This window comes from Ochotona princeps, chromosome 1, assembly GCF_030435755.1.
Source record: "Ochotona princeps isolate mOchPri1 chromosome 1, mOchPri1.hap1, whole genome shotgun sequence".
Classification (NCBI taxonomy): Eukaryota; Metazoa; Chordata; class Mammalia; order Lagomorpha; family Ochotonidae; genus Ochotona; species Ochotona princeps.
Window position 1 is genome coordinate 114,778,851 of NC_080832.1, and position 17,188 is coordinate 114,796,038.

Genomic DNA, 17,188 nt, shown 5'->3' on the forward strand with positions numbered 1-17,188 from the left:
ATTGTTCCCATAAGGGATCCCCGCACTCTCGCAGGTTCCAGGGGGCTAGGACACTAAAATGTTAAAAGGGAAATGGCTCTGTATATTATACAGGTGGCTAAGAATCCTTTGATTAAAGTAGACAAGCCTGATGAGAACCAATACAGTTTCTATCACATCATCTACTAGTTTCTCTATGTTCAGTCCTTAATCACTTTCCTCCGATTTATTTTCCGTACATTTATTCTTTCTCCAAGTAAATTTGTTCTCTCATTTTCAGCTGTTTTTTGGTTGTTGTTGTTTTTTTAAATACTATTTTAGTTGAAAGTCACAAAGAGGAAAGAAATTTTCCATCTGCTGGTTCATTCTTGAGATCGCTTCAATGACAGGGTTGGGCCAGGCCAAAGCTGGGAGCCAAGACCTTCATCCAGGTCTCCAATACGGTTGTCAGAGACCCACCATCTCTTGCTGTTTTTTCCAGGTCATTGGCAGCAATAGCTTTCCTCAAATACTTTTTTAACTTTTATGTATTATGAGTTAATCGGCTATCATGTTTCAGTTGCTCATAAGTCCTGTATTATTCAATAATTATCATTGTACAGAGTTTTTACATAGTTTTGTAAGATTCTACACTTATTATTTCCTACAAGAGATATTCAAATTCAAGTTACACATATGAATTTAGTCTTTACTGAATCTACCATTACTGAAGACTCAAGTTCCAATGCTAGCCTCATATAAATAGATTAGTTCCGGTATTATCCTGAACATGTAGGGATGATGTTTCTTTCATAGATGTTGCTTTTGTGAACCTTAGACTTTTAAATGCAGGCTAGCCCTAAGTTGTTTTTTTTTTTAATGCATATGGACTTATGCCTGAATTTCTGCTGATGATTAGGTATTTAAAAAAATGCCCCTGGAGCCAGCATTGTGGCATAGAGGGAAAAGCTACCACCTGTGACACGGATATCCCAATTTGAGTACTGGTTGCTTCATTTTTGATCCAGCTCCCTGCCGATGGCCTAGGACAAGCAGACCAGGCATTTAGGCCCCTTCCATTCACACTGTGGCTACTGTAGTCATCTGTGGAGTGAACTAGCAAACAAAAGACCTCTCTCGGTCTCTCTCTCTCTCTCTCTCTCTCTCGCTCTTTCAAATAAATAAATAAATCTTCATAAAATATTTTTCTTACAAAAACCAGGCTCCTAGCAGTAAAAATTCTTGTGTCCAATAGAGAGGCAGAAGTGGTACCTCAAGCAATTGAGTTATTGCCACCTTAGTGGGAGAACTGGATTGAACTCCTGCATCCTAGCTATGTTTCATGCATAGATAGCCTCTACCAGTGTGGGCATTTGAAAGTGAACCAGCATTAATAACACTATTGTTTCTCTCACTCTCTTTCTCTCTCTCAAACAAAAGGAAAAAACAAACAACAAAAAATCTCACCTTCAATAAGATACTTGCATGAATAATAAAATTTATTTTTAACTATTAAGAATTTCCTCTTGACACATTGCTCTTGAAGAGTTCTCTTTTTAGTTTTCAAACTCTGTTTTACTTACAAAAGAAAAGATGTATTTATTTGGAAGAAGAGTTTCAGAAAGAGACAGAGATAAAGTGATCTTCTACCCACTGGTTCACACCCCAGATGGCTGCAATGGCCAGAGCCGGGCGAGGTCAAAGCCAGGAGCCTCATCTCCATCCATGATCCTAGATGGGTAGCAGGAGCCTAAGCACTTGGGTCATCTTCCTCTGCTTTCCTGGGCACATTAGCAGTACGCTGGATGGAAAGTAAAACAGTCAGACCTAGATCCACCACTCCTTTAGTGGATGCCAGAATTGCAGGGGGTGATTAACCTGCATTGCCACAATCCTGGCCCCTAATTCAGCTCTACATTTCCAAGTAATACTAGGAGACAGTGAAATATCCATCCTGACAGCAAGCTTCTTTCTCAGCTTTAATTCTTTGTCTTCTAATATTTAAGGACCTTATGGTTTTACTCTTGCTGTTCAGCAACTTCACACAAGCGATTTTAGGAAAGTGAAAATTTCTTGTGGACACAGTTATGAAGCAAAAGTTTGGCTTAACAAAGAATTTTGTAAATGAAGAGAAAAATTTAAAAAGAAAAGAGGAAGAAAATCAAAGAAAGAAAAATGTAGCAGAATCATAATGAAAAAAGACATGGAGACAGTAATTTTTCCAGAGGCTGAAAAAATGGAAATCCTTCAGAATATTTGTACTTTCTTACTCAATGAAATTACTAGACAGGTTTTATAAATCTTATAGTCCTCTCCTATCACAAAAGTGATATTTACAAAATTTTTTAAAGCCTGAAGTTTAAAAGCTCAAAACTAATCAATGTGCAGATATTTAAATGTTCATCATATTATATTGCAACAGGTAATAGAAAATGGAATATGGCTTGTTCTGTCCTTTTTCACAACCTTTTTTTCTAACAGAGCCTATGTTATTTAAGTACTCCTTGGGAATACAGAATTTACTCATGTTTTATTTCATTTTGTCTTAGCACTGTCACAATCAAATATTGGTAAGTTTCCTTAATTTTCTCCAATTTTGCTGATATTTAGTCTCATTTTATTATAACATTTTCCTAAAATGCCCAGAATTCTTCCACTGAGGTACAGCAGAACCTTGAGTTTCACATTGCTTTAATTTCTTCGTTTGACATAACTGGACACCTCGTGACAATCAGTTAAAGGTACAGAAGATAAGTTTAAATGGGACATTGGCAAGAAATGGAGCAACTTCTAAACTTTTCTTAGAACACAGAGCAAAGAAGGATGAAAGCAAGAAATCAAGAGAAAACAAGGAGATGAGAATAGAGATAATACAAGTAGTGTGAGAAGCAAAGCTGCTGTCACCTGAGAATTAGAATGCTTTAATTGCAGGAAAGGGCAGCACCCCTTGCAGGCAGCCCAGGACAGGCTGGTGGCAGTGGAAGAAGGGCATAATCTCTCTTAGAGCTGCTACTGATGCTCAGGGATCTATTCCTCTAGAAACTCTAAACCCAAAAGAAGCATGTAGACAATCACACAAACTTCTTTGCATTTATATTTAAAAAAAGAATAAGCTTCTATTTTTAAATTTTTTTTGATGTTTACAGAGCTGGGGAACATTTCCAAACCAAGCTAAGCTACTATTCTTGTCTTCCCTTTCCATTATGGAGCATTTTACTTAAAAAAAAAAAAAGCAAGAAAGATGAAAATCCTACTGATTGGCAAAGAATAAAGGATCAAGGTGGTTACAACTGGTAATAAAGGCGTCTTTAACAAAATATCAAGGAAGAAAGAGGGTTATAAAGAAAGCAGTAATAGGGTTGGGGCTGGTTAGACTGGGCTAGACTGCAGCACCCTTCTGCCTTCAAGTGAGCTGTGTCTGGGGGAAAGCCAGGCTGGGTTGGGCTGCTGTACCTGCTGGCACATGCAAGAGCCAGGACAGGTGCTGGTCAGCCCAACTTTATCCATAACATTCTCTGGCTAGAGCTGAGACTGGATGCAAGTCTTGTCAGGCTAGGCTGAATTACTTCCTGGCAAGCACATTATCCAAGGATATGCCTGGTAGACATAACCCTCTGCTGGGCTACAGCTCCAGCTGGTAAGCAGGAGTGCCAGGATTGGAGATGGACCAAGTTGCACAAGAAAACATCACCTGTCAGCATATATGTGGCCTGTCCAGGAATGGGACAAGCTGAACTAAGTCACAACACCCATGCATGTGTGCAGAGCCTAGCAGGACATGGGCCCAACTGCAATAAACCAAGGTACATTCAAGCACACACAAAAACTAAGGTTGAGGGCAGTTTTGTGGCAACAGAAAAAGTTAACTAGTAGTCAGGTAACAGTATTCCCTGGTCTGGATCTGACTTTCTTTGTACTTAGACCAGACATGGTTCTTAGTTTCTTCTTCTATAAAATTAAATAATTGAATTTGATTGTCTTATAATTTTTTACAATTAAGATTTTCTAGTTGAATTACAGTAATTACAAATGTTTTCACATATCATAAGAACAGATGATTCTTCCAAATGATATGGAAAGAACAGATAGAAAAGTTGCAAGCAGGGAAAAAAGTACTAACAAATTCAGTTATTTGTTCAACAAACATATTGAGGTCTGCTAAGTGTCGAACATTCTTCTAGATGCTGTAAGTAAGACAGGCATGGTGCCTATTTCATAAACAGCATAGATCCTACTGAGGTAAAACAGAAAAAAAATCTGGAAGCAAACAATTATGATAATTTATGTCATGCTCAAATAAATTCTATGGAGAAATAAATTAGGATAATATGATAGAGTGAGACCTTGAAACAGGGATCTTAAGCCAGGAGATTGGAAAAAAATTTCTTTGGGGAGATATTTGAATTGACATCTGACTGGTAAAAGGGTGGCAACCCCTTGAGAATCTTGGAGAAGAGTAAAAGTCCCATATGGGCACTGGTTCTAATCCCAGCAGCACTGCTTCCAATCAAGCTCCCTGTTTGTGGCCTGGGAAGGCAGTCAAGGACAGCCCAAAGCCTTGGGACCCTGCACCTGCGTGAAAGACCCAAAAGAGGCCTCTGGGCTTTGGATCGGCTCAGATTCTGCCGTTGCGGCCACATGGAGAGTGAATTATCAAACAGCACATCTTGCTCTGTCTCTCCTCTCTGTATATCTGACTTTCCAATGAAAATAAAATAAATCTTAAAAAAAAAAAAAGAAAAAGAGATGCATACATAAAACATGACCAAGTCACCTGTAGCTGCCACAGAGGACTGGGTGCTCTGTAGGGGAGAGGAGTCTGAGGCCTTGTGTGTGATGTTCCTCTTCAATTCAAGATCAACTCAGATGTTTTCAAGTGCCTGACCTAGGGAATTTAGGAGTGTGTGGGTGTGCCCAGTCAGCACAGCTCAGAGTAAGCGCCAAAATTCACACTTGTGTGTCCAACATGAACTCTTGGTATCCAGCGACTGTCCTCTTTGGTTGTCTCTTCCTAGACAGGCCATGTCAGTGTGTTTGTTTTCCTTAATAAAATGTATCCTGCATTTTGTAAGTTCAGGCTGAGCGGTCCAACAACACAGGCTTCAATTTATAATTTAAACTCGCTGAATTATTAAAATGAGTTGAAACATATTAAATCTGTCATTTGGGGCATTAAACACTATCCCCAAGAAGGGGGGTGGGTAGTATCAAATTTCACCGAGCTGTTTAACAGCCAATGTAAGTAACCTCTGTCCACTGAGCATAGTTGAGTGGAAAGGTCCTACTACAGTAGTCATACACTTATTATTACTGTTGTAAACAGTAGTACTAAAGCTTCCACAATCTTGCTCTAGAGTGTAGGTCATTTTGAAAAAAAAATCTAAAAGGAACAAAAAGGAAAGAATTGGGGAGGGGTAAGAAGGAATTCACTATTCAAGAAATAAATCACTTTTTAAAGACTGTCCCCAAAAGAAGAGAAAATGTAGTGAGAATTGAACAAAGTTCACTGAACTTAGAGTCAGGAAGACTGGGGTCAAGAAATACCCACTTTTCCACTTTCTTTTTTTTTTTTTTTTTGGCATACCAGGCACAGCCCTTTTCTCTCTGTCTATATATTTTCTTTCTTTGGTTCTTGAAGCTAGTATGGAGAGGAGACTCTCAAAACTGGAACGATTCCTGAAAGAAAGGAGAAAGAAATGAAAGAGAAAAGGGAAAAAAGATGAATGAAATCAGAATACTGGAAACCTAGTAAGCATGGACACTCCTGGAAGCATTCAATCCTATATAGTATAGAAAGGGAAAAAGATGGATTTAACTGTAAATGTAGAAAATTCATGTGCCTCCTGGAGAGTGTAGGGTCTAATACATTGAGTATACAGTTTCTGCAAACAATTTGGAAATGAAGAGATTATTTAAATTATTAAATCTAGACTAATTTGAATTTTTTTGTTTATTTTTTTTTTTTTAGCTTTACCCCAAGGATCTGCAAGTAAGTTTCTTGTTTCAAAATCTGGAACTGTTGGGCTTTTCCAGGAGGCAGAAGAGCTCTGTTTGTCTGATCTGTTTCCTGTTCATGATTCTATTCTTCATTACTCACCCGACCTACACCTTCCCCAACCTTGTCATTTTTCTCCCTCTGTGAGTCTGAGAAATTCTTTCTGCAAACAGAAATTCTTCTACTCATGTCTTTAACCACATACTTCCAACCCAATTTTGTGTATTTAGCAATCATAACATTTTTCTTTTATATCTTCAAATTTTCTCTTTTCCTACTCTTTTTCCTTAAGATATGGAATAGCCAGGTTTCCTTCCATTCCAAATGGATCCTATTGATACTATGCCTTTCCCAACAGACTCCTGCCAAGTAAAGTGATTATATTGCTTATTTTGGCTATGGGCTTGGAAAAAAAACATATTCCTCATCTCTTATCTGAGCTACATATTATTTCTCCATGAATTGAGAGTAGTATAATAAGATCTATCACTTTCAAAATAAGTTTACTTGTTGATCAAAGCATTTTGAAAATACAAATGACTATTTCCTAGCAGCTAAGTATGCAAACTGTAGAGCCAAATGTCTACTTTCCTACTTAGCAGTTGCTTAAACATAAGCTATATACACAATTTAAAGTGGTTACCTAATTGAAGAGTCTCAACAGTCAGTTAAAAACAAGCCAAACAGATAGAAGAATAAAAATAAATAAATGAGGAAGCTGGAAAAAATTAATAGAAAAGGAGAAAAAAATTAGGTGGCACAGTTCAAATAAATCTGGAAATCATTTAAATTTATGGTCAATGTAAATGAAGAGAAGCTTTAAAGATAAGGCAGAAGAGTGAGGAAATAGATCAAAAACAAATACCCCTTATTGGATAGTCTCTTCTCACTGAACTCCATTTTGGGGAAACAAGTTTCATATTGAATATTATATTTTTGGTTACAAAATATGATCACAATTATTACTACTAAAATGGTTTTTTTGTTCAAAGACTGAATTAATTATACCACAAATATCTCTAAAAAAGTATCATAACTTTCCATTGTTGAATAAATGTATTAATCATAGTTTGATTAAATGTGATCTAATCCACACCTATTGTTAGAATCATGAGAATTCATTTAGCCTGTCCACTCAGGCCACAGCCCCTACGGTGCTCATGTCACACTGCACTGTGGTATTTTACGGTACATACGGTGCTCACTTAGATCCCTTCCTCTCTCAAAATACATAGAGTTACGAAGTTGGTCACTGCCGTACCAATGTCACCTGCAGATATATTTTGCTTGGATAGGATAGCATTATTTTATATTTTGAATTTAAATGCTTGTAGGGCCAGCACTTTTCAAATGGCCAACATTCCCACTGTCCCTTAAAACAGGCAGATTCATAACTCTGAGATCTTCTGGACCCCTGAAACCAGGTAAGTTTGTGATCTCCAGGATCTCGGTCTGGCATGGAAAATCTGATACTCTGATGGGACTAACTGTGATGTTTGCATTATGTAGACTATCCACAGAGATTATCTTTAATCATAAAATATTTAATCATAATATTTCTAGAATCCCTGCCTTATAATTGTTTTTTTTTATTTGCCTGCCTGAAAGCTACAAAGTGAATACTTTTCTAGAACATTTCTAAAGGAATTTTTCAGTGTTTCCATCAGTTATTACTGCTAATTTGTCAGTATTACTTTACAGTGTGACCAAAAAATATAGTTCCATGTTAAAGATGAGGAAACCCCTGTTCAGACGATTCAGTGGCCTCTCCAATGTCATAGAATTTAGAAAAGGGCAAAACGGGAACTGAGGTCTTTAATCTTATAAGTATTTGTACATCACAACTGGGGAGGAGAGAAGAGGTTTACCTAAATCTCCTGGCTTCTCACATCTAAATTGTAAGACAATATTTGTCTATTTTCATCATAGGTCATGCAAAACATGGAAGAACTCAAGAACCCTTGTGTAAGTTTCCAGTATTTACAGCTTAGTTCTTCTCTCTGATTATTCTACATAGTGCCGCCCACTGTTGAAGCATTAAGGAAGGAGATGAGAAGATATATGAAAATGAAGGAAAATTAAAAAGTGGCTGCTTTAATTTTCTTCCTTTATCAGTATGAGGATCTTGAAACAGATTCCAAAATCCCTTAACTAACTCATTGCTTTCACAAAGTAGAAGGTTTGTTAATAAGGCATTGTTTTAAATTTATTAAAAAAAATCTTGGGGGTAGATAGTTTATGAAAAGGATAGCAAAACTTAGAACCAGAAGAGTAACTGCAAGGCATGTGACCTTATCAGTCTTCTAAGAAAAAATAGGAAAATGAAGACTTAACCTTTTGTTGTCTTTCCATGAAAATACACTATGCATTAAATGCTTTCTCTGAAACTCCCTAAGAATGGACATTCCTGAATCACACCAAGTGTTAACTTTTCGTGTTTCTATTTCAGCTGGTGCTGTAGGACCCATCAGTAAGTGTATTGCCCTGTATCTAACTCCTCTGTGCCTTTCTTTGCTACATTGTTCCAGAATGTAAGACACTTACATTCTTAAATATTCTTGATTTTATTTCCTTCTGTGCAGATGGTCAACTTCTCCATTAATCATTCTCTATTCCTTTTTATTATACATTTTTGATGGAGTACATCATGATAATTCTTTATATACATTCAATGTGTAATGATCAAATAATATCAGTTAACATTTTTACTTCCTTAGACTTTTTAAAACTTATTAAATAACACATAATAGTAGTTCATATAGTGGATATAGAATGATGGCTTAATAGATGTACATTATCTATTTTTTACCTTAGGGAACTTTGATGTTCCTGTGAGAAAGTACTAGATCATGAGAATTTGCAGCAAAGGCAAAAATGTGAAAAACAAAAGTGGTTAAGAGAAGGGTCGGAAGGATCTGCTGCTTGAAATCTCAGGAAACCTTAGAAGAAAGGATCAGTAGTATTTATTTTCCTTAAGAGCAACAACACCATTTCAGTAGAATGTAATGAGTCCAGCTCACTGACTGACCGTCTCCAAGTTGTCACTGATGGTTGTAAAATCTGTGCCCTGCTGTGAAAAATAACAAATCTGAAAGAAGTGTTCATGCAGACAGAATTTTAGAAAATATTAAAAATATTTCCAAAAATACTAAAAATACTAAAAACATCCCTGGAAAAAACACTAGGAGGAAATAAAAAGTAAGGGTCAGGCTCTTGAAGTGAGTCAGCCTGACCTACTGAATCCAACTCTGCAGTTCATCAAAATCTCTAGGTGATCTGTGTATGTGCTTAATTTTAAGACAAAATAAGATCTCAATCCATTAAGAAAGAAAATTTAAAAACTGAGTGCATCTGGTTCCAGAAACTTCCATCTCTACAGAATCTCCCTGCAAAAGTAACATTAAAATCAACAAGAAAGATGAAACTAGTGCTTAATTCATTTCTAAACCCACTTCTATATATCATTTCTGAGAAAATTAACAGCATGAGCTTTCATAACCAGGCTAACTCAGAAGAACAGAATGATTTGAAGGTTGGGACTCATAAATCGTACCTGTGTCTACTCATCTATGAGTACTAACATATATGAAATGTGATTAAAACACTCAAAATTCAAACTTCAGTAGCAAACACTGACAGTACATCATCAAAAATTGCACTTTACAAAGTGTGAAGAAGTGAATGTGTGGGCGTATGTGAGAGAGAGAGAGAGAGGGAGAGAGGCTGTTAATGCCAGGCATGTGGGTCTATTGCTTCAATCCATCAACCCACTAACCCTACCAATGAATATTTTGAAAATACAATTATTAGTTTCTATTACTTCATGTACCAAAATATTACAGCCCAAGAGGTCATATGCACAGAGCTGGGGTGGGGGATCCCAGAGTGGAGCAGGCGTACAAGAGGTGGCTTATATCCCAACTCTGGAGACTCCCAGTTGCTCACCAAGGACTATCAGTACAAGCACCAAGGACTACATCCCAACTGCCAAGGAGACCACAGGGAAATGGAGTGCCTTCGGAGGCCAAGAACTCTGAGTTCATCCACTCCCTTTCAGGTCTCCCACATGGGATGGAAGATGCCCAGATCCTTCCTCACAGGATCTAATGTCATCAGAACAATAGCTGGGGACCCTGAGTGGACCTAAGAAACAGAAGAACAGTAAACTTCCTTCGGGACTAGGGAGAGGAGCTTCCTCTGGTCCTCAGGGCCAACATTGGATCCCCACCCTCTCTTGCAATGACCATCAGGGTCACTCCAAAGCCCCCACACACACACACATCAAAAAAAATTAGGTAGAGACCAATAAGGAAAGCTCAGAACCAGACAGGAAACTATCAGCTTGGACTCACATATGCCTTACTAGGTAGGACACAAAGATTAGTTACTCCTCACTAAGGTATTGAGCATTTCTCTGTACACCCCTCCTAAAACTGTTCTGCACCTCAACTGCTGACATATGCCTTGTTAGATTGTAACTCATTGATACACAGACAGGATTCTTTCCCCATTCACTAGGGAAGGGAACTTGACCATTGCATTCAGCAGTTCCAGTTATAAGATTCCAGGAGTAATTGGGGATCCCTTAAGTGAGAAATTAAATATAAATTTGTTTCTCTAGTAACATGGAAATTTTCCTTTTGGTTTTTTATGTGTTCCAAAGGAAAAAATATACAAAATATATATACTCATACCAAAGAACCATTCTAATCAATGCTTTGTTTTCTCATTTTCTAGGTGGAACTATTGGACCTATCAGTGAGTTTCTCTTGTGTTTCCGATTCTAATGTTTCTAATGTTCCTGTTTCAGATGTTCGTTGGCCTTGGATGGCCTTGGAGCCACATTATACACCTACTTGTTTCCACTTTTATATTGCAGAATTTTCTGCTAATGTTTCTTAATTGAATTCAATTATGCTGACAACTTGAGATGCCCAAGATATCAGACAAAATTATCACTGAGTTTAAAACAAGGAAAGAACAAATAATTCATACTTTAAATTATTAAATTTTATTCTGGTTTTTAAATTGTTTAAATTCCTCACTTAAGATGGATAGTGAAAGATTTGATCAGATGGGTATGATGGCTTCCATGATAAAATTATTTTTAATCCTGCAATAGCTGTTTTCCTTCTGTGTGATTTACTTTGTAGAGAGAATACTGTTGGTAGGAAATTTGTTAATGTCATACCACACTGACTTTCCTTGTGTTTTGTATTTCAGTGCAATTCACAGCACCTGTCCGTAAGCACCAAGCTTGTTTCTCCTTTCTAAAAACTTTACTACTGGCATAGAAGGTTTTAGGAACTAATCTCTGATTTCTGATACCATCCCTCTTGTCTATGTTAGCAGTCCTACTACAGTTTCCAAACTGGTCATGCAAAGAAAAAAAATCAAGAAAACACAAACCTTAGACAAATGTAAAATAAATAAATAAATAAATACTTAATCTTAAAACCTGTCATAATGACCTATCAGCAAGGGAAAAGGATATACTATATTCTGAAAGGAAATGAGAAAAACACAAGAAAGAAAATAGAGCCAATATAAATTACTATAGAATAAGTCTATTCCAGTCCTCAGAAGGATTTTAAGCATCACTAAATGTGGAGAGAGGCCTCAATTCTTATAGGGCCCCTATGCTGTACAAAGGGAACCTGCTTGAGAATTCTCATGCAAGCAAACTTTAATCTTCCCAAATTTTCTATTATAAGGCTGCCTCTAGAATGAGTGCTGGGAATGGATATTTTCTTCAAGATAGTGAAATATATTGAATTCTCTCTCTCTCTCTCTCTCTCTCTCTCTCTCTCAGCTGGAGCTGGAGGACCAATCAGTAAGTGTGCTGTCTGATTTCCCACCCTGGGGCACTTTACTTTTCTACAATATTTTTAAAGAATCTTTCTGTGACTTCTGTGTTGGGATTTCAAGGGTTGTTTGGAGTTCACATTTTCTTAGTGTTTTGGTTTTCTTTCACATGACACTTCAGGTAAGTCAATGATTCTAAGAGAATCCATTTTTCTACTGACACAAACTATGAGATAAACCCTTGGACATGGTTCCCAATCACACAAAGGATTTGTAAAAACAGAGTGAGTTGGGAAGAAGTTAAATGAGAGAAAGTAATAAACTTTAGGTGGAAAAGGATTTTCTGATATTCCAGTGTTTAAATGGGCAAAAGTGTTCAACTGTCATTGGAACCTTTGCTACACTAAACAAATGGATGCACTAAACAAATTGGAATGCTATTCTATATATTAGCTTGCCATAGTATCCCACCAAGAAAGTCAACCACCCAACTACAGTTAGTCTCTGCTTTATTGGTACAGATTTTTAGGAGGGAAACCATATGATTAAGAATTTTGTTCTCCAGAGCCTTCAATACATACTGCTTTTCATTTATCTCTTTTTCTTCCCCTAGAGCTAACTCAAAAAACCATTGGTAAGTCATCTAAATTTCAATTAAATTGCCATTTTGCTCTTTACTGTCTTAGAACATCAATCTTCACCTCAGCGATTTATGCCAATAGGCTCAAGAACCTAGCGATTCCATCCCACCCACAGCTCCTCTGAATTGGACTCATCCAAGTTCTGCCATAAAAACTGTACAGCTGAAATACAAAATGAATAATTTAACTTCCAGGGGTGGTTGTTCCTGAGCTATTCCCATTTATAGAAAGAACCTAGCTATTTAGAGCCAGTGTGTATTAAAGATTTAAAATATAGTACCTAAGCATCTTGTTTTCCATGCAAATAACTTTTTACTTATTAGATTTATTTTCTTTTTAAAAAATAATGTAAATATTAAGTTTCTTTTCATGTTCTGTTACTCTGAAAGGTTCAATACAGATTCATTAGGTTTTATTTTTACTAATTTTAACTACTTTATTTTGCATGAAAATATTGTAAATAGCAGTTATGTTTCAAGGTATAATTGTTTACAACTGCATGTTTTCAAACCAAGATGTGTCTTCATATAAGCAGTTATAGGCTTATTTCACATACCAAATTATAATTTATCAAAGTAAGAACTTATGAAATTATCAAACCAAAAAAATATTATTTGTACTTCCTTCCTTTCTGCATATTGATGTGATAGAATACGCCCTATAGCTGTCACATTATTTCAGTGAGTCTTGCATTTTGTCTAGCATTCATGTGCACTATTTTGTTGGGTCTATAAATATTTCAATGATGATAGTGATGATGGTGATAAGACAAAAATAACAGATATATTTTAGAGATATGAAATCTGAGGTTCAAATGACATTTTTAAAGAAAATAAGAGGAAGAACTAGTTAATAACACAATTTGGACTCCTGTTTATTAGCCTTTTTTTCCTCTCCATCACCATGTTTGAGGTGTTTTTATTAATAGTGAACAAAATGAACATCTACCGTGGGAAATTAAGGGGCAAAGACTTATGGGAAAGAAATTCAGAAACAACAAAGTGAAAGATAGAATGAAGGTGCAAGGTAAAAATAGGAAAAATAGAAGGAGATATACAAAAGCAGACAGAAAATTGGAAGAAGTTTGAATGAATTTGCAGTCAGACCAATAAAGAGTAAATGAATATAAAATTGAGAAAACAAAGGAAAATGATATAAGAAGTCACAAATTAGGAGAGATAAAGACAGGTAAAGAAAATATAGAAAAATGAATATGAATATATAAAATGAAATTTCAGATTATCATCTATCCAAGAATTTAGTGGCTTATGCTGAGAGGCAGGTGTCCTGAGAGTTCTATTCAGGAGAAAAGCCACATATTTACAGATACAAACAAAATAATTATCAATGCACTTTAAAAAATACCTGCATGCTTAGTTTTTCCACTACTCACAACTCAGAATATACATAACATGAAAACCACCTTATAAAACCATTTTCTTTTTTTTTATTTTATTTTAAATTCATTAATTACATTGCATTATGTGACACATAAAACCATTTTCTAATAGAATTAAAGATTTGGGGATTGTAGATCACATATGGAATATTTCCCATCTTGAGAGTGATGAAGTGAGAGGCTATGCGAAAGAGACACTGAAATGCCCACATTTTAGATTTGACTAAGCATATAAACACACCCAGTCCCACTCCAGATCTAAGGCAGGAAACACAGCTTTCCATCAGACAGAATCAATCTTCCCCCACCTGTGTGAATTGTCCTCACAGTAGAATACACAGCCAACTTTGGTCTCCCATTAACTAAGAGTGGGCACTTCCCTGACTTAGATGCCCCAAAGTGGCCCCAGGAGCCAGAATTTCCTACAAGAAGCACTACATTTTATCTTATTAATTCCATAAGGACCTTGGCTAAAATGCATGGCTAAATACATGTAGGATAGCATGAAGAATCCTTGCTTATTTTTACTGTTTATATTATGTGTTTTAAAGTCATAGTTATAGAATGGCAGAGGACAGAGAGACAGAAGGAGGGAGGAGAGAAGGAGGGATAGAGAAAGGGAAGGAGAGAGAGAGAGAGAGAAATCTTCCATTCATTTGTTCACGCCAGAAGTCCAGACCTCATCCACATCTCCCTCATGGGTGGCATAACCCCCAGCAGCTGAGCTATCCTTCCCAGTCACATTAGCTAGAAGCTGGACCAGGAGCGTGGGAAGCCAGGACTAGAACTAGCATTCCAACATGGGAGTGGCAGCTCAACCTGCTGCATTACAATGCTGACCCAAGCAATGTCTTCTAAATAGGTATCTGTAGATATCCCAGTTCAGATTCAGTTTACAAATCCAGATTCACTCTTGCATAAACAATGTGGTCAAGAAATATAATAGGCATTCTACCTTTGTCAGATTGCCAGAGGATCAGAGCTAGAAAAATCAACCTAACAGACCCTATTTGAAAACAAGGTTTTGTTAATCCCATGTTCACAGATTACAAAGTTAATTAAATCAGCAGTCACAATTTGTGGATCTCCAATAAAGCTAGAAATTGTAAGAAATAGAGCTGAATCCTTGTCTTCCTACTCTACATATACCTCCAAAATATACTAATTAGTTACAAAAATGTTAGTACAAATATCATCCATTGAGAATGCAAGATCATTTATTGCTACTAAAAATGAAGGGTAAGTACATGATTTTTGCTTTTTTTCAATATCACGTAAGTTGACATTGACATTTTTTTTTTTTTAAAGATTTATTCATTTTTATTACAGCCAGATATACACAGAGGAGGAGAGACAGAGAGGAAGATCTTCCATCCGATGATCCACTCCCCAAGTGAGCCGCAACGGGCCGATGCGCGCCGATCCGAAGCCGGGAACCTGGAACCTCTTCCAGGTCTCCCATGTGGGTGCAGTGTCCCAATGCATTGGGCCGTCCTCAATTGCTTTCCCAGGCCACAAGCAGGGAGCTGGATGGGAAGTGGAGCTGCCGGGATTAGAACCGGCGCCCATATGGGATCCCGGGGCTTTCAAGGCGAGGACTTTAGCCGCTAGACCACGCCGCCGGGCCCGACATTGACATTTTTGATAACACAAAAGTCCTCATCTAAGGCTGACAGATTTTAATGAACACTAAAAATCCCTTTTGCTCTATAATTAACACAGGTGGATTTGTTCTTCATAATCTCTCAACTAGCCTCACTTCCCTTCTAATCTATCTCCCAAAACCTTAACTATAGAATCAAATTAATATGAAAATATTCATTAAATGAATAACCATGCTAACATGGTGATTTTAATCTCTTTATAGTGCAAACTCCAGGACCCATTGGTAAGTAGCCTCTGTCAACTCATTTCTAGTGGCTTCCTACTACATAGAAAGGATTTTGACTTCAACTAATTATTTCAAGATTAAAGATACATTCATATTCCTCAAACTCAGAGCAACCAATCATATTTCAGAAAATGAAAATGAAAATAGCATTGCCTTACAACTCACAGTAGGCGGCATAACATTTTAGAGTATTAGTGATTAGAAAAGTTTCCTAAGGCAATGATGCAACCAAGAGAATCGGAAGGCTATAAGAAATGAGCAAGAAGAAAAATAATGACAGAAGGAATGAAACAGGAGTGATATGAAAAAAGCATAGTGGGAAGCGAGTAAAAGAATACAGTTAAGGATTTCTCCTGCCAAACTTGCAATGAAAGGTTATAATGAAGTAGATAGCCATACAACTACAACATGAGTACAGATTCCTAGAAGATCTAGTTCTTATGTGGAGATAATCATATAGAAAAAAATGCAGTAAAATATATCAAGGTTTAGTCATTCCTGTGCAAATCATCTTCTCAAATCTTCTCTGAAGGAAAAAAGTCAATGATGATGTAAATTTTTTTATATATCAGTAGCTCTAATAACTTTTTAAAAATTTTTTTAGTTCAATATACTGGATCCAGTAATGGTAAGTCCTTTAAATCTATTTCCTCCCTTTTGTATTACTTCATCTTATCATATTTCTTATTTTCCTACATTATGTGTGCATCTGGAAGATCAGTTGTCTCTATAACTTGTAAAGAGTGGCTTTTGGGTAAAAGGATTTTTCCTGAACATATGTGTCCAAGTGTTTGGTTAGGTATAATACTTTGACCTTATTTGCAGTAGTGTTCCCATATCTCTTTCCACTGTACCACTGTATTTAATAACATCAGTTGGGAATATGGGCATTCATTTCAATCCCAAAAAGATTGCATAGCTTCCAAGTAGAGGCCTCCACGTTGGGGTTGGGGTCACAGGAATACCAAACCTCATTCCACTGAGACTGGGGTCCCAGTAACACAAAGTCCAACAGGAACATCTCCTGGGTACTGGCAGGATTAGGGCAAGACATACTATAGATAGCCTGAATTCTAATGGTGGTATATGACTGAATCATAGTTCCCTAAGGATATATAGGGGGTTAGGAAAGATGAGCTCCTAGTTCCCCTGGGGTAAGTGATCCCACTTCTAAAGTGTTCATGGACAAGTCAGCCTGCCACAGCAAACCACCTGTCCTCAACTTTGCAGGGAACTGCTTGAGCTAGGGTATTAAGATCATAGTTGCATTGTTGGATTTTGTGTCCTTCTTGCAAGCATATAAAGATGGCTGTGCAACCCCTAGGATTTGAAATATGCCAGGCAAATATTGGCCACAACTATTCAGCTGTCATGAAGTTTCTAAAGTTGTAAATTTTTTTAAACAAAATGTCAGTGAAAAGAAAGACAATAAAAATTAAACAGGCTAAGATCTTAATTTACTAAGGCATGAAATAATAAATAATATAGGGAAAGATGGT

At 36.8% G+C, this 17,188-nt stretch overlaps 1 protein-coding gene across 1 annotated transcript in view; it reads left to right on the forward strand.

The window, feature by feature from the left end:
* TSBP1 (testis expressed basic protein 1) overlaps nt 1–17,188 on the forward strand; it is a 55,409-nt gene that overhangs the window by 13,290 nt on the left and 24,931 nt on the right. The window contains exons 10-11 of the mRNA XM_058669835.1: nt 15,666–15,686; nt 16,294–16,317. Coding sequence (XP_058525818.1) covers nt 15,666–15,686; nt 16,294–16,317 — 45 coding nt within the window. The remainder of the gene's footprint in view (nt 1–15,665; nt 15,687–16,293; nt 16,318–17,188) is intronic.